General features: G+C 40.6%; 1 protein-coding gene across 1 annotated transcript; it reads right to left on the bottom strand.

Annotated features, from left to right (window-relative positions):
- Nucleotides 1–628: 628 nt before the first annotated feature.
- On the bottom strand, nt 629–22,006 carry nudt14 (nudix (nucleoside diphosphate linked moiety X)-type motif 14). Its single transcript, XM_084560927.1, has 5 exons — nt 21,888–22,006; nt 10,223–10,266; nt 4,216–4,280; nt 3,389–3,683; nt 629–1,256 (listed from the first exon to the last, which is right to left on the bottom strand). Exons 1-5 carry the CDS (start codon nt 21,966–21,968, stop codon nt 1,007–1,009), a joined length of 735 nt encoding a protein of 244 aa, XP_084417053.1. The 5' UTR covers nt 21,969–22,006; the 3' UTR covers nt 629–1,006.
- Nucleotides 22,007–22,158: the final 152 nt, after the last annotated feature.

Here is a 22,158-nt window from a genome sequence, read left to right as displayed (position 1 = left end):
AACAGACTAGCATAGTTTTTGCATTACTGGATCATGGACTAAAAGGAATACTCCACTGCTTTTCTTTTCTTTTTTTTTTGCCTAATCTGTTGATTTGATGCTTGACCAGTAGAAAAAGTAGGAATTATTAGCGTGCGGTGTCTGGCAAGTAGAAACGTTTGACATCAGAGGAAATATTAGCTAAAGCTGAAACGTTGCGCTAATGCTAATGGCTGACGTAACTCCCGTATGCAAGATGGCTTTTCACGACTTGCAAGTGTTCACATCATACAGTACGGAGTTGATAGTTGGAAAATGAAAACCGCATCCTTTAAAAGAGGATTTAATTGCACTGAATGATGGTCTTTGGCTGAAGCCTCCACAGGCACTTCTTCATAACCTGTGTAAGATTATGACTTATTAAGTGCCAAATCACATATATTGGTGTTTTCAAAAAGTCGCAATTGCAAATTTGAGGCTGATGCGCATGTTATTTACAAGTCGGAAACTTTAATTACAATACCTGCGAACGCGCGGCGTAAAATGTTTTAATCGGTTGGAGCGATGGTGTCTGAGGAATGATCGATATCCTTTCTCGAAGGTAGCTGGTTGGTGTCATGCAGACAACATTCAAGGTCCACATTAAAAGCAGTGGAGCATTCCTTTAATTAAGGGCAGGCAAATGAAATCAGTGATATGCAGCCATTTATCACAGATGGCACAGTCAACGAAACGATCAACATATAGATATAAAAAAAAAAAAAAAAGAAAAAGTGCCAGTGATAAACCAGCTATGGCAAATTTGTTTTTAGGAAAAGTATTAAGACCACATTAAATAACAAAAGTAAACAGGACAAAACTTAAAGATTCCAGCTGGCAACAAGACAAGGGGCCCACCCTTCATCATGTACCAATAAGCAAAAAGGCAATACAGGAGCCGTTAAATGGGGTAGAGTGGGTGTGCTGGGCCAGTGGTTTGATTTAATTTGGATGAAATGGTAGAAAGAAAGGGTTTTTTTTAGACTAGTTACACGTTGGTGGAGATCTTGTACTTGGGAGACATGTTATTATGGAACCAGATGAAACTAAAAATGACGCCCATGGTTTTGGGTATACGCTCGTTGTAGGCAAACGTCATGGCCTCGTGCAGCGGCACCTTCACCACCTCGATGAGCTCGCCCTCCTTCGGCTCACCTCCGCCCGCGCTCACGCAGTTGTCGTCGGACACCTCGGCGTAAAACATGGTCTGCTTGGAGCCCGTTACGCCCACGCCTGACCTGCAGGGGAGAGAGAAAAAAATGAATAAATGCCGATCTATATTTGCAGTTACACTAAATGTCTTTTCTAGACTTAGACCTTATTGATCCACAAGGGAAATTGATTGGTCGCAGTAGCTTAGTTGTACATAAAAGAAAAAAAAAAAATAATAATAATAATAATAATAATAATAATAATTTTAAAAAAATACTAAAACAGTCAAATAAAATACATTTAAATAAAATAAAATAATTAAAAAAATGCTAAAAAACTCAAATAAAATGCATTTATATAAAATAAAATAATGAATTAAATAAAATATAATAGTATAAGCAAAAATATTACAAGATTTGCATATGTACAAATCTACAACAAATAGAAGTAAACAGACTGTATACATGGGACGAATTAATAAAAAGGTTAAATTAACATGCATAACATGAATAACATGGATAAAGTTGAGTTGTTGTACAGCTGGATTGATTCTTCATATCCCCTAAGTGTTCAGATAAGGTCAACATTTGTGCTGCAGTGACCCCAATGTATAACTATGTCTGTTGACTGCTGGTAATAAGCAAAACATCATACTTAAATAACTCTTTCCAAAGAATTTCTTTACCATTTCAGTGAAGCTTTACTTCATTGCCGCAGACAGATTTGCCCTCGGGCTGCCTGCCATTAACGCAGCAGAGTGCAAACACCCTCACAGGTGTTATGGGGGTTAAGATGATACCTATCTGTGTAGTGGAAGCAGCCCACACATAACACCAGCCATAGACAACACCAACAAACCCAGAGGAGATGCCCAAGTCAAATCAAAAGCACGCTTATGAAAGCCGTCAGTCATGGCCGTCCAGCTGCTGCGCTCCAATGTGGGACAGCTCGTCTCCCGGCTCCTTTAACGTCTGCGTCGAGCTCCAGCCGACACATAAAACGCTGACAGAGATGGATGGTTTGTCTGATGCTGCCTTCCAGATCACTTACGCAACCCTGCACGCGCTTCGTTTACGATTTCAGAACTTCCTCCAAAGAACTGTCAGCATCTGACTGTGGGGTAAATCATTTAAACTTGATCTGGGTCCCATTAAATCATCTTCCTCACTTAATCCATCAAAGTACACGCTCTCCTCCTGTTAGAGCATGTGGCATTTCAGGCGGCTACATTTATTTGCAAATACCGAACTGTATCTCTGCAGTGACACAAATGAATGATTTGTGATACTATACTACAAAGTGTAGTGTCAATACATACCAGTCAGCCACAACATTATGACCACTGACAGGAGAAGTGAATAACATTGACCATCTTGTGACAATTCAGTGTTCTACTGGGAAACTTTTGGACCTGGAATTCATTCATGTGGATGTTACTTAGACATGTAGCACCCACCTAGACCAGACCAGGCACACCCACCCCATAGACCTTTTATCTACAGTAAAACCATCCACAGCCTTTCCAGCTGACAGGAGATAGCATATCACTTACAAGACTTATTAATAGTACTGAGAGATTAGGAGTTTGTTAAATCTGAACTAGGAAGTCAGCATTTCTAAGTTCTCAGTAGGAAATCTAAACAGGAATGGCCTCAAAATCCAAGATGGCTGCTCACAATAGCATAGTAAATGCTGTTGAAATCGGTATTGTCCTGCTTCCAACAACTACCATTTCCCAATTGTTTAACTGGAATACGCAGCACGATTTCAACTTCTAAGTCAAAAGTGAAGAAACAAAGCCGCAAATGTAGGTTATCACTGAGTGACCGCAGATAAAGGAAGTTCAGAAACTATAAATGGTAATTACACAAAATAGGACAATAGGAAATTAATTGTTAAGGGACAGTAACTCCAGTGGGAGTGACTAAAGCAATTCAATAAAAAAGGGATTTAGTCAGTCACTACAGTGAAAAACCCTGAACTGAGACTTATCTGTGACAAAGGTAGGGATACCTGAAAATGAGCTTGAGTAAGTCTGTGAATATACCCAGTCATCCAGGTCATGATATATCTAAAAACAATCTAAATGTAAGGAAACTGGACTTGTTTGAGTGTTCTTGAACAAGCCATTTGCTTTTATTTTATCTTTTTGGATATGCCCTGGGTAAGTGCCCCTAACCTTCAACTTCAAAACACTTTTTTGTGTAGAACAGCTAACCTGTAAGATGTAATCCTCTTCAGCTTGGAAGCTGGCACATCGTAGCCACACTCCTCCAGCACCTCCTGCCGGGCAATCTCCTCCAGGGAGAGGTCGGGTTTGTCCACCAGGCCGGCACAGAGCTCGTAGGTGACCCCCGCCGAGGCCGGGGGCCACTGAGAAGAGCTCTCGCCCTCTGTGGCCGATTGGCCCTCCTGAGGCTCGGGAGCGACGGCTTCGGAGGCGCCCTCCTCGGTTTTTTCAGCTGACTGAGCCGGCTTCGTTTTGGACTTTTCCCACTCGCACATGTATACAGCTGGAGGTGGAAAAGAAAAGAAATATATGTAATGTTCACATGCCTCTGTTTAACAGTTTAAAGTTCTTTTCATTGGCTCCGCACCATGAACATATTTTTAAATATTTATTGTGTAATGCCACTGAACAGCATAAACTCCATGTCTAAAATTAAATCTGATGCTAGGTTGTAGATAAACTCTTTCAGAAAGCGACTTCTTGACAAGAGCAATAAGAGAAGGGAGGAAAAAAAGAAATCTATGAATGCCCAGACTTCCTTGAATTTAGCACACTGCAGTGTAGAACAGTCCCTGGCGACTTCTAACAAAGGGGGTTAGGCTGCTTTGTAACGGGGCCTCTTGTGGTCTATTTGTGAGTCTGAATTGTTGCTCAGATCCAGTCGAACAAACAGTGTTTGCCATGTATTGCTTTTCTCAGTGAAAGTGCCCACAGGAAGTATAACAATCTAGATGTAGATTGGTGACAAGAGGAAAATGAGTACACTGTGCTGCAGCGCTGCTTTGTGGAACAGAGAAGAAGGAAAAAAAACGTACCTGGGCGAAACTGCTTGACGAGGACAAAACAGTGTGAGGTGGTGTTGAAGATCAGCACCGATACGCTGAAGACAGGAGAAGAAAAAAAGGCGACGTTAATTAAATATCATTATTAAACTAAAAATAAATCACGGCCCGGATGATATATCAAAGTGTGAGACTTAAACTTGAAAAGAAATTCAATCATGGTTGGATCAGTTTTAAAAGATGCAAACGCAGATTAAGCATATAGCAACACATATTCCTTGTAATGTTTTCAAAGATTTGCATGAACAGTGACTTTACACAGTGATGTTATAGATGTCAGAAAATAATTCACTGATATTTTACATACTTATATGGTCTTATCTTGCCTATACCCTATTGTACCTCTTTGTACAGATAAGAAAAACCTACATAAATCTACATCATCACTAATCACAATCACATGCCTGTGGTTAGCAACACTTTCAATAGGTCCAATGTGCTAATACACAAGTGATCAGATACTCACACCAAACTGAAACATCTCGAGGCTAATACAGCTTAGCTAACATTTGATTTGTGGGTACAACTAGGAATGGAAACCAAGATCAGGTTCAGTTGGGATCTGGTTCCAGACTGTCCAGTGAGTCCATCTGAATCGTTTACCGTAGAACTTATTGGTTCATTGTAAAGCAATGACGTCGAACTCATGTATTTACATTTCTGAACAATTGCAACAAGAATGAGTCCTTTATTTAACGTAACGTTGGCTTCAATTCTTGGAATGTCATGAATCTGACACTGCCTGAGCGCCACTGTTTCACAACCAAGCAGTAAGTACGCCATTAATGGGAAATATCTTAAGCAATATAACATTAGCAACACCCAGGAAGACTTTGCATAGACAGAGAAGACGGGCGCAACACAATTCTCACACATTTCAATCCATTTTAATATGACGACAGACTGTTGTGGGCTCTCGGGCTACAACCGACTCCACTCGCCCATCAGGAATCGCTGTTCCGCAGAACTGATAATGGCATTGTACAGATAAAAACCTGTCCATATTATGTGGTGTGTAAAACTACTTATCATCTTGTGCTAATGTGCTTTTTGCTACCTGGTTATTGTGCAAAGAATAGACCGTGCCAGAATTTTGCAGTTAAGCTGAGATGGATAGATGAAGGAACTCCTGTGTTTTCTGATTTAGAAAAAAACTATGAGATTTACTCATCAGTCTTAAAACCTCATCTTCCCTTGATATTTGGTCGTATGTCATCTCATATTCGCTGTGCTTTTGGATGGTGCAAAACTCTCCAGTATCAAAGAAAATGCTGCCCTGAACCAAGCAATAGTGTATTTATTCTTTAAATAACTGAGGGCAATGTTGTCTCTGCATACTACTCTGCATACTCTTTGAATAAAAGCACAAGAACCATCATCCAAAATCTCAATACAACCCCAGCAAGAGTATTTTTGTATTGGTCATTTCCTGTTTCAAAGTACTAAAAATAAATGTAGACCATTTACCAGTTTTCTAAAATTAGAGTGTCATATCACTGCATATGTTTCCCAATGATTCAACAAGGAGGATATGGGAGTGAATTAAAAAGGAAGGTCAGTGTGATATGCTTCACCCCTGGCACCCAAACTGAGCTGTATGCTCACAGGTGGGTCACTGCTGTGACTGTCCCAGCCTGTGGAGACTCGAGGCCTGGGGTCTGCGTTGGGAAAGCGGATGCGTCTGAGGCGGCAGGAAGCCCTGCCCTGTCTTTCCCATGGTAGAAGGGAACCAGGAGATTACAACGCTGTTACAATGCGTAGCCGCCTGAAGCTCCGGGGTTGATATTAATTTAATGTGTTTGCATTTTACATTTAAAAAAAAAATAGTAAGTAAAATAACGTCAGCCAGCTTAGTTTATCCTTGCTAAAGGGATGTTATGGTTTCTTGTTACCGCCATTGTATTCCACCTGCAGTTTGTTTCATTTAATGCACCAAATGTTTCATTTAACCTTCAGTGAAGTTAATTTAAATTGCAGTGGTTGTTGGTGTAGATAAAATGAAACTACCAAACTACAGTTCATTGCAATTTGAGTTGTAGTTTTTGTAGCTCACACTTGGAGATCTCCAATTTCAACAATTTAAACAATTCTGAGGTGCAATTCTCAAGTGCTGTACAAATACTCTAATTTCACCCCAATTGGCTTAGTTTTTTAATTTTCCATTTTATTCAAAATAAATGTAAATAAATCTGACTTCTTTATGGTTTATTTATGGTAGTTGTAAAAGGTTCTCTTATAGATTTGTGCAAAAATGTGATATAACACTAGACAAATTATTGTTGTTGTGCTTTTGCCAACAGCAGCTTCTTCTTTACAAGAGGAAAAGGTCAACTGTGTCTCTGTGGTTGATTAAAAAGCCTTTGATCCATATTATGGGCCTCCTGTGTGGATCCAGCCGGCTACAGAAACAATGCTACTCATCCATACACTTCCTTTTCCCATCACTAATTTCTTTGCTCCCATCTGTTGAAATCTTAACTCTTACTTAGTCACGCCAGTTTATTTTGTCTTTGCTAGTGTCCACAGACTATGCTGATGTGCCTGAAGGGTAACTACCAAACAACAGAGCAATAACAACAGTACTTGTGGGATAATATTACCATTCCAGAGCACAAGTATGGATAAGATAACGTGGAGGATTGACGATCTAAAAGTGGGACATACAAGCCCGAGGCATGGGAGATGTCCCTTGCGGCAGGTCTGAATCGCTGAAGCGCTGTTACACACCATTACCGCTGTTCTGCTGCTTCCCGCTGAAAAGAAGCTCTAATGGTTAAACCAAGAAGCAGGCTAAACAGACGCTCAGCAGTTTTCATGCACGGTTAAGCTTTCTCTGTGGGGCTTCTGGCTGAGTGGCGGGACAACCGGGTTACGGCAGACAGACGTATGAGGAGCAGGAATAAGGTGAGTACTAGCAGAAAGCTTGTGGTAGCAAGATATTATTCCTGGGCCCTAGTCCCAAATAAAATATGAGTTAAGTACTATCTAATCCATCTTCTGATGGGCAAAAGAGGCACTGGACACAAGCAATAGCCCATTGCCTTTTTCTTTAGTTTCTTTAAAAACTAGGGATGACCCGATCAAATTTTTTTGTCCCCCAATCCGATACCAATGTTTTAATATTCGGCATCAGCTGCTCTGATTCCCAATTCAATCTTAAATAAACAAAATGTCCTCTCCTGGAGATACGTAAAGGCTTTTCTTAGCTTACTCATACTCTCCTAGATTATGTATGTAACGTGCATCTGCCATAACACTGTCAAAGTTAATGTAGCGGGGAGAGGCTAGCTTGTACCTTGACTCCAGAAGCTCCAAGAGATGGTAAAAATCTGTGTTCTCTACTCCAGAAATGGACTCGTCATCCAACGCCATAAACTCCTCAACTCCTCAACAACTTTGCCGTTAGCCAACCGCCATTAAGACAGAAAAGGATGAAGACATTTTGGTTGGGTTTAGATGAAGCCTGATACCGATCCGATGATTTAAAAAATATCTGGATCAGCCCTGATACAGACCTCCAGATAACCCCTTGAAGGTATACATTAAAGAGTGCTTGGGCTTCCCCTTTATTTTTATTTATTCAACTACAAAGATATGCAGTCTTTGTTAAGTTATTACATTAACGTCCCTTTCTGACAACACCACCTCATGTGATCTAACTTGGACTGATCTGTCTCATTTTTTATTGTGACAGCGCTGCTGTAATCGTACAGATTTTAAATCCTAATCATCAGACTTGTTAGATAGTAATCGTAATTGCCAGGATGAATCTGTGAGTCTCACATTACCACATAATTTGGACCAAACATCGGTACCGAGCTAGGTCTGGATCAGATTTCTGTTCTGATTGATCAGAAGGGGTGAACTGTGCGAATAAAATCAGCCCTAACTCTTCTAGTCTGAGCCCAGCTTCAGCTAAAAGCATGGGAGCCAATCTTTCTGTGGCCCATAGTCTTCGCTGCCTCCCACACTCATTAAAAAGACACTTTCTGTAGTAAACAAGCAGCACAGCACAAACACGTCCACACAGGTGTGAAAATAACAGAACAACAGGAGTTTGCCAATTCAGCCTAGATGTGTTTTTGTGGTTTTCGGAAAAAAGCTTATGAGCATTATGTTTTGGTTGCTCTGCACAAGCACTGTATAGGGTGCCAGGAGACATCAACATGTGTCCTCACTTGTACAAACAGAGTAAGAGCATTGTCCAGATGAGTGAAGGTTAACGAAGCATGTTCTCTCTCCGAATTTGGAGATTTTGGGACGAGAACCTACAAATGTGGTGGCTTGGCAGTGCTCCTTGTATTAGGTTGCTGTTTCAGTGGAGAGTTTAAGTATCGCAGAGTTAAAGATGAGGTGTTTCACTGATGTCCAACCAGGAGAAGAACCACGAACAAACCAAGAACCCATATCATGAGGGAGCAACTTGATATCTTTTAGGCACTGACGCACATGGCTAGGGATGATTATGAGCCAGATGAGCAATGGAAAGTGTCAGAATCTCCTCTTTAAAAGGCACGGAAGTTCAGCAAACTATCATTTAAGCCCCTATTAGTAATTCTAAATAGATGTTAATTAAAAGCAGCCACTTAGCAAAGAAATCTCAAACTGTGGTTGTTTTACAACCAAGCAGCATGTCTATTATTGATGTAAAATGCAAGCAGACTTTTCTTTTAACAGATAAAAACTACATAATCACAGTGGTTATACAAATGTTCTCTCATTTAATCCAATTTAGAAGACTGTTGCTAAGGCTTGCTTCCCGGCTCCACTTGCCAATTAGTTGCTAGTATCAAAGAAAAGTGATTAGAATTTGGGGGAGATTTAGAGAAGACACTTCAATTTAAATATTTTGCACTACATTACCCATGTAACAAATGTAGTATTCTGCCTGTATTAAAATCTGTCTTTCACATCTTTTGCCAGTTCCTCTGAAAGCTAACAAGCAGTGAGGCAAAAATGAATCCCGTTGAGAAGAAAATGCTACGCACACTTGCACAAAAAAGCAAAACAATCCAAAAGGTAGAGTAACGTCTTTCAAAATTTCCATCTGGGGAATGGTTGCATGTTCCCCTGGGGCTATGTTCTCTTGAAAATACAGGCTGCAGGTTTACTGCTTTTCTCTCTGTGGTACTATTTTTCACGAAGACCTCTGTTTTGGGGTCAGCAGTGGAGGAAAGAGGACTGAAATGACCTGAGACTTACCTCGGGGCATTCTAGTGCACCGAGATTAGGAAATGCCGGGGATTTGACACAAATGTGTGATATTTCTCTTACAGTGCCTCCCCCCCTACAAAGCTTAGACTTTTATAGCCATTCCCGTGTGGAATAACAGGAGGCCAGTTCTCATAAAGCAAGGTCCGTTGAGTTGGAGCATCCTCTGAATACAAAACATCCATGAGAGATGCCACATCATAAAGGTATAAAAATACCAGGGAGATACCCTAATAATGGCTACTTGACACCCAATAAGAAGCAAAACCTCACTACCCACACACAAAATGAGCATATTGCTTTATTATTACATTTAAAAAACCTAAGCGCACCAAAGAACCCAATAAAATAAAAGAATTACTCAATTTTTCGTCTCTAACTCCATCAAGAATTGCTGAGAGAAAGAACTATCTTGACAGAGAAAATTTCTTGCAACTACAAAAAAAAGCATAGGATGAAGATTTAGAAAGTATGAGTCAGGATTGGAGCAGATGTATGTTCACTCAAATCACCAATTTCATCCACACTTGCTGATCCCTGGGAGCTACATAAGATACAAGTACTTTAGGGACAAGCTCTTCGGATTGAAAAAATGTTTCCCGACAAGAACATGCTGCCGTTTCTGGAGCTTACTCATAGGCAGACGTTCAGAGCGAAGCTGTGTGTCGGTTCTGTTTCAGGCCACATCAATGCTTGTATCCCACTCTGTGTATGCTGGTTACCGTCTGTTTGTGGAACATTTAATAGTAGTAAATTAAGAATGTTTTACCTGTCATGAGTTCGCATGAAGTCCCAGGATTTCTTTGTGCCATTCTGTGAAGAAATAACACAAAATACAATGAAACACAATGAAGCCAATGCTATTTTAATTGCAAAACCCTCTGCAGGAAGTGTGTATACGGTTTGAGTATGTGATTTGCATGTCTGGGTGTCAAATCACCTGATTTATTTGAGGTGATTGCCGTAAAGGAAACCAGAGCCCCATAACATATGCTTGCTGGGGCAAGTGCAAAAACAATAAAAATCACAAAGCACACCAAACAACTACTTTTCTTGCCTTGCAGGTATTCCTGACAACACTATACTGAAAAACATTTGCTAGTTATTTAACTTCAATGACTGAAGTTTTAATGCCCTGTGGTTACATCACCATATCAAAAGGATGTGCAGCTGAACACTCCTTTAGTAAATTTCCAACAGCATAATCATGACCAAACTTCCAGTGTGTTGTGTGACCTGCACAAAAGAAAGGCTTTGTCAATCAGGCGACTTAATGGTTAATGACAAACCTATTGTCTGGTTGTTGGCTTGTAAACTTCCAGCGAGCATAAAAGGACAATTAGCTAGACATCCTGATAGTCTGGTTTATTTTTCATTTGTACCTTGCGACACAGGCGAACCAGGTGAAGATTAGGATGCCAGATTGAAAGGTTGTATGGTCTACATTCAGATCATCCTGCTTTCAGGGCTTTAGTATTATGTAAGTCCTTGTTTAGGAGAATCCCTACAACAAAGATAGTGTGTGCCAAGTCGGAATGAGCTATATAACATCCGTCCTGGGTGACATCACAGATAAGATTGTTCAGACCCTAAAGGCACTCTCTTTCATTGCATCTGGGGATGTGAGAAGATGTAAACATTTTGGAAGGAAGTAATACATATAATTTGCCAAATAATTTCCAAACCTATTCCTATCTCTCCTAAACGCTGTATCTTAGGCCTCTACCCTGAAAACCTTTCCTCACAACTGCATGAAATCAAATTGATTAATATTTGCCTTGTCCACTCAAAACGTCTCATTGCCATGAAAAATGCGTCATGTCCCCCTATTAGTCATTGGCTTAAAGAATTATCATTGTGTCTGGCATTAGAGAAGCTGACTTATAGTATTAAACACAGGCTTGGTGAATTCTATGAAATCTGGGGTCTTTTCTTACATTTTCTTGGAATAGGAGATCTGCAGTGAGCCCTTGACCCTTAAAATCCATTGCTTTTTTTGTGACATGAATGTGTCTGCTATTGGGTATACCGCGGTGATATTTGTGCGCCTTGCTCTGCACTGGCTCTGTAATCGTCTGGGTGCTGCCACTCTGTTGCCTGTGCATGTTTGATTTTATTCCCTTTTTTTCCCCAACTACTTTTCACATTTTTTCCTCTCTATGAACCCTGGGGGATGAGATATTTGGCGGGTGGGTAGGATGTGGGGTTGTTGGAGTTCATGCTGTATGTTTGTGTACACTCTGTATTTCTAAATGAAAATGTCAATAAATATATATGGTTAAAAAAATAAAAAGATTGTTAAGACCTCATCTGGAGATTGTCTGGTCTGCAGATGACCGCTGTCTTTTAGGAGCGTGAACACGATGCGTCCTGGGTCACATTGACAAACTCCCTACCCGTCTGAAGTCCCCTGAGTGTGCTTTCGTTTCTCTTTTCCCAACAGCCCACGTTTTGTATCACATCACCATGCGGCACACATACCACCAACACATAGAGCTGTTCATGGTTCTGAAACAGCATTAAGCGGTCCAATGTTTTGAAACACAACATTCTTCTGCACACAAAATGTTGCATATAACATATGGCGCCAAACCGAGATCTAATCATAAGTGGTCACGGGTGATGCATTTTAACGCCAGGTGTGAACAGATGTGGTTAGAACCGTCCACTTGTGGTCACATCTCCTGAGGCGCATTTTATTGCAAGGTGTAAATAGATGTAGTTAGAACTGTCCATTTCTGATCAGATCCCCTAAGACACATTTTTAATGCCAAGAGTAAACATACCTAATTAAAACGGTCGATTTATGATCAGATCCCCTAAGACACGTGTAAATGCTAGGTGTTAAAAGGCCATAGCACAGAGTCACCAAGGCCACTTTTATGGGAAAATGAAATATACCAAAATTTCTTACTCAACACCAACCTTGTTCTTTGGCAGATATTCATCCACCCAGCTATGTGACACATAACTCAGCAGACTTAAAAGATTGGTCTGGTAGGTGAAAATACCCCCTAACAAATCTGTTTGAGGAAGTTATTCAGAAATAATTAATAAATAATAGCATACTTGTGACTCATTCTCAGTGGTAGGAACCATTGGGATCAGAGCTGAGAAACTCAAACATGGTGTGGAAATGATCTAAGACGTATCCTTACATTTGGTTTGTGTTAAAACCAGAAACAAAGCATATGCGTGAATTAATCACATAAATTCAGAGTATATTCCTCCCTCTACACTACACGTTGTATAAATATGGTAAAGTTGGCCTACATTTTCTATGCCTGAGGAAATGTGTCCTTGATTCAAATTTAGGCTACACCTCCTCTCCGCCCACAAGCTCTCCCAGACGCAGGGATGGCAGCCTTACTAGAACAGGCTCATTTCATCTACAATAGATGTGGTGCGTGAGTGTGAATGGACGAGTACAGTTTCCGTACCACCCAAGAAAATGGAGGAGGTGACATGGCAAGCCAATTGCACTGACTGAATCAGATATAATAAAGCTACTGTTGTAGCAACCGGATTCGAGCTTGGATGTGCCAAAGATGCACTTAGAGCTGAAAGGTGCAATTTCAAGATTTCTATCTAAAAGGAATAAACCCTTACAGCATGACAGTTTAATTATTGCGTGGGAGTTTGCTTCCTGTCTAGTGGAGTTTAACCAACAACTCAGACAATATTCCCTCATTGTTCAGTTCATATGAGAAATGATGTGCTGTATTTCTCCATTTTCTTTTTTATTGTTTTAAAAGAAAAACTTATCTCAAAGTAATTACATAAATAAAAGAGAAAATGCTCACATTAAAGCTGTTGTGTTTTTCCATAGTCAAGTTTCTTCTTAAGAGGAGGTCATTCTCTGTATCTAAGTTTAATATTGCTTTCAGTTTCAGCCATCCAGAATCCCGTTAAGTCGTCTACGGTGCAAAACTTACATAAATAATGAACAAAGGCAACCGCAACAAAACTAATCTAATTCTCACCTTCAATGCACTTTATCTTACATTCAAGTGTAGACACAGATAAAGAAGAGAAAGAAAGATCCTCACAAATAGTTAAACGACCGGCACATGGCATGTCACGGTCACATGGCTTTAACATGAAGCCAAGCTAGCATAACGCTGTTCATGCAACATTAATTATCTTGTTGTGCCGTGAAATGAGAGCGTAAAAACATTTGTGTACATTCAGAGATGGTATTTCTATGATAAAGGTGATATAGTGCCACCAAGCAGAGAAAACACTCAGTGAGACGGGTTTAACTCTTGAGTACAACTACCTTGGTACAGTTAGTATGGTTGGATTGTTGGTTGAATGCTGTACAAATCCATTCATTGTATATTCAAGAAATGAAATAGCCGATTATTGAATAATGGAGATTATTAATAGTTTTGGTCAACGTGGAGATGACAAAGTCATGTAGGATTGAACACTGAAGTCATTCAAGAAGCAAAAATTTGAACTATTTATTGGCTACAGATTATTTAATGTAATGTGCTGCTGATTTTCTTTATTTTATGTCATTGCAAACAGAACATTTTATGGGTTTGGGACACTATAAACAAAGCCATTATTTAATACCGTAGTCGCTATCAGTAACACAACGCATTTTAGGAAGATAAATACATCAGCTTCGGTTTAAATTGTCCATAACGCAAGCTGCAGACTTCATGAATAAATAAACCAAAGCAGATATAAAAAACGGTGGCCTGAGAGCAGCCATCATAGCCCTCATAAAAAGCTCTCACTTTCAGCCATTAGCACGGCACTGACATCACGTCATTAGAGATGCTCTGGCTGCGCTGCACACAGAGTAATTACTCTCACAAAAATCCTGTCACGTCAACAAAGTGTGTATGCGTCCTACACGGCATCGCAACCTACAGCACACGAGGCCACGCCAGCCACATCCCTTTCACTTTTTTTTTTTTTTTCCCTGCAGTGAAAGCGAAAACTAGCGCGAAGGCGTGTGTGATACATCATTTGTCGTGACTGGGGCGGGGATGCACTTCAAGTGGTCCATTGCTTTGTAAGGAGTGCTTACTGAATAATGTATGAGGCAGGGTATTTTTCTGTCACTGAACCTTGGACAGGTAAATTGTAGGGTATTTTTACAAGTAAATGATTACAGGTATATGCACTAGGGCTGCCATGCACCAAAATCCATCCATGTTGTTCAATATTGTGTACATACGGAGCGTATCGTTGGTGTAGACTGCATTATACAGCACTGAAGCCAGGAGAAAAGTAGCATACTGTAATAGATACCTATGCACATTATCGGAATGTGGGTATTTTTTGCACAAGCTAAAAGCCTGGTGCCTTCATTTGAATTTATGTAAATAAGATATGTAAAAACACACCTAATACCATATTACTTGCTTAAGCTAAAACGAAAGAACTTCACACATCTCCAGTCACATGCTAACAGAGGCTAAAATGAACATGAATATAAACAAGATATGTACCATAATATATACAGTCAGAAGTGAGTATGAATGTAGTGAATACGTGAATAAATAAATAGAGGCAGTATGTTGTGCAACAGTGTGTAGTGCAAGATGTGCAAAATGGTAATACGATGAGTATGACATTTTAAATCCCTCATTGAACGGTCGATTGTTGGGTTTCATCCTTTGCAGGAAGCTAAATTTGACAAGAGTGGAGCCACGGTATCGATTACCCAACCACACTTCCGCCAGACTCACTTACTCACAGACTCACTCGCTTTGGTTTAATTAATACTACTAAGTTACAAAGAAATGTTTATGTGCTGTACTTAATTTTTCATTTTTCTTCTTTTTTTTTTACAACTCTAATAGTCTTTTTGCGGAACGGTTGGCATGGCAACTGGTAGTCGCCTTTATGTCACATCCTGTTTCTATAGCAAAAATGATACCTATCCAAAAAATTGACACTTGAACATGCATCAACGTTATATTAACTACCTAACATGACAGAAACCATCCTTGAAAAAAAAAAAAAATTATTAATTTGACGTGTGTTTTAGCTTGGCCCAAGTCCCAGGTCATAAGCTCCACCTCCTCCACGTAGCTTATGACCTATACTGCAGCCAGTCACCAGGGGGAGCTCTACTTGCTTTGACTTCATTTCTGAGGAGCAGTTCCACCGTCCATCTTTATACTGTCTATGACGATAACCTGTTATTGGACAAGGACATAGACTGCACGTAAAGATGTCACCACTTCCTGTAACTGCGTCGTCATTTACAACGATGCACAGCATAGCTACCGCTCCAGAAATGTAGCTACACGTTGCAGCAATGCAGACAGCAAAAACTGAGTGGTCCGCTGTGTGCAGACACAGAAGCCCGTAAGTATGAATGCTAACGACAAGGTAGCCCACCAGAGTGTAGGCTCTGCGTAGATCCTTTGTGGGTGTTAGCTTAAATGTACAGAAACATAGCACTAGGGGAAGGGTGTGCAGTTATTCCGGTGTAAATGGGACCTATGGCACACTGATAATAAAATAACTTCTCACCATTTGGAAAAGAAAAGGTATTCCAAAGGAAATTTCAACAAGATTTCGCAGGATTAAAGACCAGCGACCATCTTGATTATAGTCTAGCAATCATATTGTAATATAACCATTCATTTTCCAATTATTCATGTTTAAAACATGACAAAAAACATCGGGTTTCTCGAAGTAAATCTACTCAGCATGAGTGTGTCACCTCACCACACACACACACGTTCCCCTTCTAGTATCCTGTCACCGCTCACAGATGGTGGGGTTCCCCTCATTACTCGGGCCACTTGCTGAGAGAGAAGGGGGGCGGGGACATCTTGAATGGCCCAGGGGAGATGGCAGAATCATGGCCGACATGGATTACGACAGAGAGATTAGCCCGTGGGGAGGGAGACGGGAAGAAAGAGAGAGAGAGAGGGAGAGAGGGAGAGAGGGAGAGGAAGGGAAGCAGCCTACACGAGACCTTGAAATTAATGTGGTCCCTCTGGCTTTGGGCGTCAGAAATGGTGGGCTCCTGTGTGAATGGCTATTGTAGGGAGGGATGTATGGTCTTGATCTTTTAAGTGCTTAAAATCTAATAACCATCACACACCTCCTGTGCTGACTACACTATAAAGCTGGCAGCTGCAGCAGGAAGAAAAAAAAAACATCAACTAGCATCCTCAAATACAATAGCACTCTTTGAATCTCAACATGTGCTCTCTGCGTGTGTTTTTTTTTCTCTCCTGGTTTTAGCTTCGGACTCTCTCTCTTCTCACCAGCCTCAACAAAGGCAGCAGGGCTATCATATACACATTAAAACCAGTGAACTTTTGAAAGAAGACAAAGGCGTCTGCACCTGCATAAACTCACGGACCACTAGAAATGATGGAAAAAATCAAGTATGTGGTGCAGTACTGAAAAGAGTACCGAGTGTGTCCGTTCTCAAGGACAGACTCTTCAAGTACAAATCGAGTGACTGTGTCCAGCAACGAAGGCAGACTGTGAGTTGCTTCACTTTGCCTGTATCTGGACTAAAACGTTGCGCTTGAACACACTACACAGACTACCAATGGTCAGAGGAAATAACTCTTCCTACCAGTAGGTGGCAGTAGTCTGTATTTGTCATTCAAAATAGGAAAAAGGAAGAGCTACTATTAGCTGGGAAGCTAGGAAGAGCTACACTCTGTTGTACAGAGCTGTCCTCTCCTGAATCAAGCTGAATAATTGGTGTACAGTTCAGACCAAGGAGCTGGTCATTGACTTCAGGAGGAAGAGGACACCAGCAGTGCCCATCACCATCCAGGGCCTAGATGTGGAAGTAGTGGACCAATATAAGTACCTGGGCGTCCACATGAACAGCAGACTGGACTGGAGGGACAACAGTGATGCTGTGTACAAGAAGGGACTGAGTAGACTCTTCTTCCTGAGGAAGCTCAGGTCTTTCAATGTATGCAGCAAGCTGCTGGAGATGTTCTACCAGACTGTTGTTGCGAGCGCCCTGTACTTTGCTGTGGTTTGTTGGGGGAGCAGCACCAGCAAAAAGGACATAAGTAGGATCGACAAATTGATCCGAAAGGCTGGTCATGTCATTGGCAGTGAGTTGGAGACGTTTGTCTCAGTGAGGGACAGGAGGACACTGGACAAACTGCTCTCCATCATGGACAATCCGTCACATCCACTACACCAGACAATAGAGGGACAGCGGAGCTCATTCTCAAACAGACTGATCCAGCTCCGCTCCCACACTGAACGCTACAGGACTACTTTCATACCATTCTCAGTCCAGCTGTACAACAACTCACCTTTCTGTAACAGATAACTCCATGTTAGTCATGATAATGGACACTATTGCACCTTACTATCATCCCTGTGTATATAATATATATTCTTCTATCTCTATTTCTTGTACATTTGTATATACTAATATGCTAATTTGTACATTTTGCTTATACTATTTTATTTTATTTTATCTTATTTAATATAATTACTGCTATTGTGACCAAGCAATTTCCCTTGTGGATGAATAAAGCTTATCTAAGTCTAAGTCTAAGTCTAAGACTAGATGATCATGTTGTTGTGAAAGTATTTAAACGTTCAAATGACATCAAGTCTGACAAATTCAGTCTGTTTGTTGCCTCTTGACTTCATTGTTTGGTTACTCTCGCCACATCTGTTTCTCTTCTTGTACACTGGTTAGCTAAGCTGAACAGCCAATCACAGTGTACTTTCTCACCGACATACTCAGTTACCATGCTGAACTGGATAAAAAGCCACCGTCAGAGATTCAAGTAGTGCTATTGGTGCAGGACACCCAACAACAACTTGAGCCACAGACGGTTAACAACTGCCTGACACCGGCAAACCTTTGGAGTCTGTCGCTAATTAGCACTAAACACAAAGAGCCACAGAGGCCGATAGGAAAAGATACAAATTATTGCACAAATGTAATTGATGATGGCGCTACTGGAAAAGATTCAAAACAACATTTGACATTAGGATTAACCTACTAGGGAACTTGAATGTTGACATATTTCAGAAAAAGTCTATAGAAATTCAGTCTTAACCAAATTAGTGGACAGAACTACAACTTGTCCCCTATTTAATGCAATTATTAAGCATTTCTGTGGTTTACAACTAAATTACAACTCTTTGGAGACTGAGTCTGGTCACAAGTTCCAGTTCAGGTCTTCAGTAATTATATTGTATATTTAGTAAAGCCAGAAAGATTTTCTATACTGTGCACTAGCAAACTAGCTAACCAAATAAAGAACTAAATCAGAAACACAGTTAAAAAAGTAATCAACAGATCAATAATTAATGACAAGATCAGGCTCAAAATAATATTGCAATGCGGCACAAAAATACTTTTACGCATAATTTTTTAACTATTTATTTCTAGCAACAGATCTCGTGTTTTCTTCACCTACAGAACATATTCATACAAACCATTTAACTTCCGCGATTGAAGCTCAAGCCGACAAATAACCATTCAACTGAGAAAATGCGTTTTTCAAGATCTGAATACAAAGGGGGGGGAGAAAAAAGGCCAATGGCTGAAAGCTACACAAGATAAATAATTCCAGATGAATAATTCAGATCATTATAATGAATAAATGGAAGGTAATTATCCTTCTCTAAGTAGCAACTCGTGATTCAGAGTCAGCGCGAAGCAACAGAGATAAGAGGGGTTTCCCAGAGTCAACGAGGGACAATCACCTGCTTTGTGGAGGGAGGCGAGGGGGACGAGACAAAACACCAATAAACACTAATGATGCACAGAGCCCCTTGTGCATGACATTATCTACTCTTAAAGTGCGTTTCTGTGACTGCGAGTAGATCTCAGGTTAGTGACCAGTGGCTAAGCTGCAGATGTACAGATGAACATAAAAGGATTGTGCAAGAGATGCTCCCTCAGCGTGACTGAAAAGCCTTTGTGGGGAAGTCCCTGAGCAGCCCCTCCTGAACCGCAAAGGAGAGACGACGAGGATGAAAGGCTGGAAAGGACAGAGAGCGAGACGGAGAAAGAGAGTCATCACCTCTTTTGTCGTCCATCTGCTGTCTTTAGCCGTTCCGCCATTCTCTTGACAAGCTTAACCTCCCCCCTCCGCTGTCACAGGTGTGAACCCCGAATGGGACAAACACCTAACCGTGCTCTGCTCAACATGAGTGCCATGGTGCTTGAGCTTTCTGATTACAAAATAGCACCTTCCAGGTCTAGATGTACACCACTTACTATTTCTTTGTTTTGTCGCAGTTGTGTTGCCACAAAAAATGGATGAAAGTGTTTTTTTGCAAGTGATAATGACTTAAAATGGACATTATCAATAGTTGATTAAAGCATCTACAGCAAAACTAATGCATCAGTCTGATTATAGGGCACGTCAGACACCAATGGTATTGGTTGATTCATATACCATATTATTTAGAAATGTGGAATAGCACTGATGCTCACCATACCAGGGCAGTGACACACCAAGCCAACTGTTGGGCGTTTTCCAGTGTTGGTAAACATCTGTGGCCCTAGCTTTGTCCTGTATCGTTGGCACGAGTTGCTAACGCAAATGCAAAAAGTATATGCCAAGGCTATGGTCTTAGCGGTGTATTCAAGTGACGTAAGGCAACATTGCCGGTCGTCGTTTAGAGTAGGTTTAGAGTGTCCCTTAAAAGCGAATCTGACCCCAGCACTACTTCCACTTGCCACTCTCCGTCTCTGTAGCCAAGGAACAGAAAATTTGCACAAATATTACGGAAACTAAAAATAAATTCCTTCTGGACTACAGCCTGTAGGGAAGCATTTCTCACTTTGCTGGAAACCATCAGGACACACAGTCATCCCACTGGGCTTTGTTTCACTTGTTTTTTTTTTTTTTTTAATGATACACTTGTAGAAATAAAACAAATAAATTGTTGTGGTTTGCATTTCCATTTTCCAAGATGCAGAGACAGCTAATATGAGACTAAACACCTTTAATACATGATGAGATTTCAGTTACAGAAGATCCACGCTGCCTGTTCTGTTCGCCACAATGACCTGGATAAGCAGCTAAAAATGGATGGATGGATGAATGAATGAATGAATGGCTGGATGGATTCTTACTATACCTGCCCCCACAAGCCTTCCACGAAGCACATTTATCTCTAGGTAGTAAAAACCAGGACAACATTAGAAAGTCTTTTAGGCTTCAATATCAACACATCACAACTTTGTCCATTTGTAAACTGTATAACATAAAACACGTAACAGTATAATTTAAACACACTCTACGTATCAAAGCAAATCAAAATTTCTTCATCTTGCAAGTAGTAATTCTGATATCGTAGGTCACTTGTTCCCAGATTTGAAGTCACACAAGTCACACAATGACTGAATGAATTAAACTAATAGCAGAAATTGTGAAATGCATAATGACACTGACAAAAAGGAAAAACAAAAAATAACATATTTAAGGTGGATCTGTAGCGTCGTGGCTGATACCCAAGACTCTCGTCAGTGCCATCCCACGTTTCTAAATGAAAATATCTCAATGAGACCAACAAATACTGAAATAATATACAGATCATACCATGTTCACTATAGCAAATGCCAAAAGTTGAACTCAGGGAAGAATTAATTCAGGTTAAAGAGGGTTTGGGGTTTGAAGGGTTATTTAATATGCTTTATGTATAAAACAGAAATCTGGAAAACAATTTGATTGGTAAAATGTGAAGTAAAGACCAAGCAAAACTGCTCAATTAAGAGACCAGTTATCAAATAATAGTAACCATAAAGAACAAAGAGAACTACATGTATTTAAATAACTGGGCATTCATGTAAAAGACTGAGGTTGAGGCATTTTTCTGCCCAGGTCTTGCACTTTCCTTGCAGCGTAATCAAAAACACACACTAGTGCATAAACAAAGCTCTCCATTGTCCCTGAAATAAATGCATAATTCAGCTCAGTGTACACCTGGACTGTCCAGACCTCTGACTACACTAACCACACTGTTTGACAGCTGAGATCAACAAGTCTCACCTGCCTCCAATTCACACGAAACACAGCCTAATTTGTCACGTTACTCTTTTAACCCATGTCATCCGCAGCACTCCTCCTGCCACTAATGTAAAGCATGTGCAACTGATGCTTAAACCTCAAAAAGAAAAAAGGAAAAAAAAAAAAAAAACCTCTGCAGCAAGCAACCGTTAGCATGCTAGCTTTTAGCTGCCTGTTAGCTTAGCTGTCACAGGTTCACGTTAAAAACAGGGACCGCTGTTGATTCGCCGAGCCCTGAAACAGACCGAATACATTAGTTTTTTTGTCTGCGTTTTTAAAAGTGATGCCAATTGTTGCTGTCAGCGTCTGTGTTAAGGTCAGGCTTCATGTTATGCTAGCATGCTAGCTGCCAAAATGAATGGAGGGGGGTTGGGTTAGCCTACAGCATCCAGCAGCTCCTACAAGCCGTTAGGACATCAAGGAATAACTCACCTGGTTGTAATGCACCCTGAACGGCTTCAGGTAGTCGGACTCTGTGCACGGAACCACTTCAATGTTATTAATCTCTTCCATAGTTTGCGCTGGGAGCTGGATTGTGGGCTCAGCGATGTTTGTCTGTCACCGCACACTGACAGTGAAGGAATGTCTACGGAAGCCGCGAGAGGACACTGAATTGAACCGCGAAGTGTTCATACATGAATACTGACACATGTATGTACTCTAGGGAGCAATAAAACAAAAGAAAAAATTGTAAATAAATAAT

This window comes from Chelon labrosus, assembly GCF_963514085.1.
Source record: "Chelon labrosus genome assembly, chromosome: 14".
In the NCBI taxonomy this organism is placed as follows: domain Eukaryota; kingdom Metazoa; phylum Chordata; class Actinopteri; order Mugiliformes; family Mugilidae; genus Chelon; species Chelon labrosus.
The sequence above is the reverse complement of the archived record's forward strand: the minus strand, read 5'-3'. Positions and strand labels throughout refer to the sequence as shown.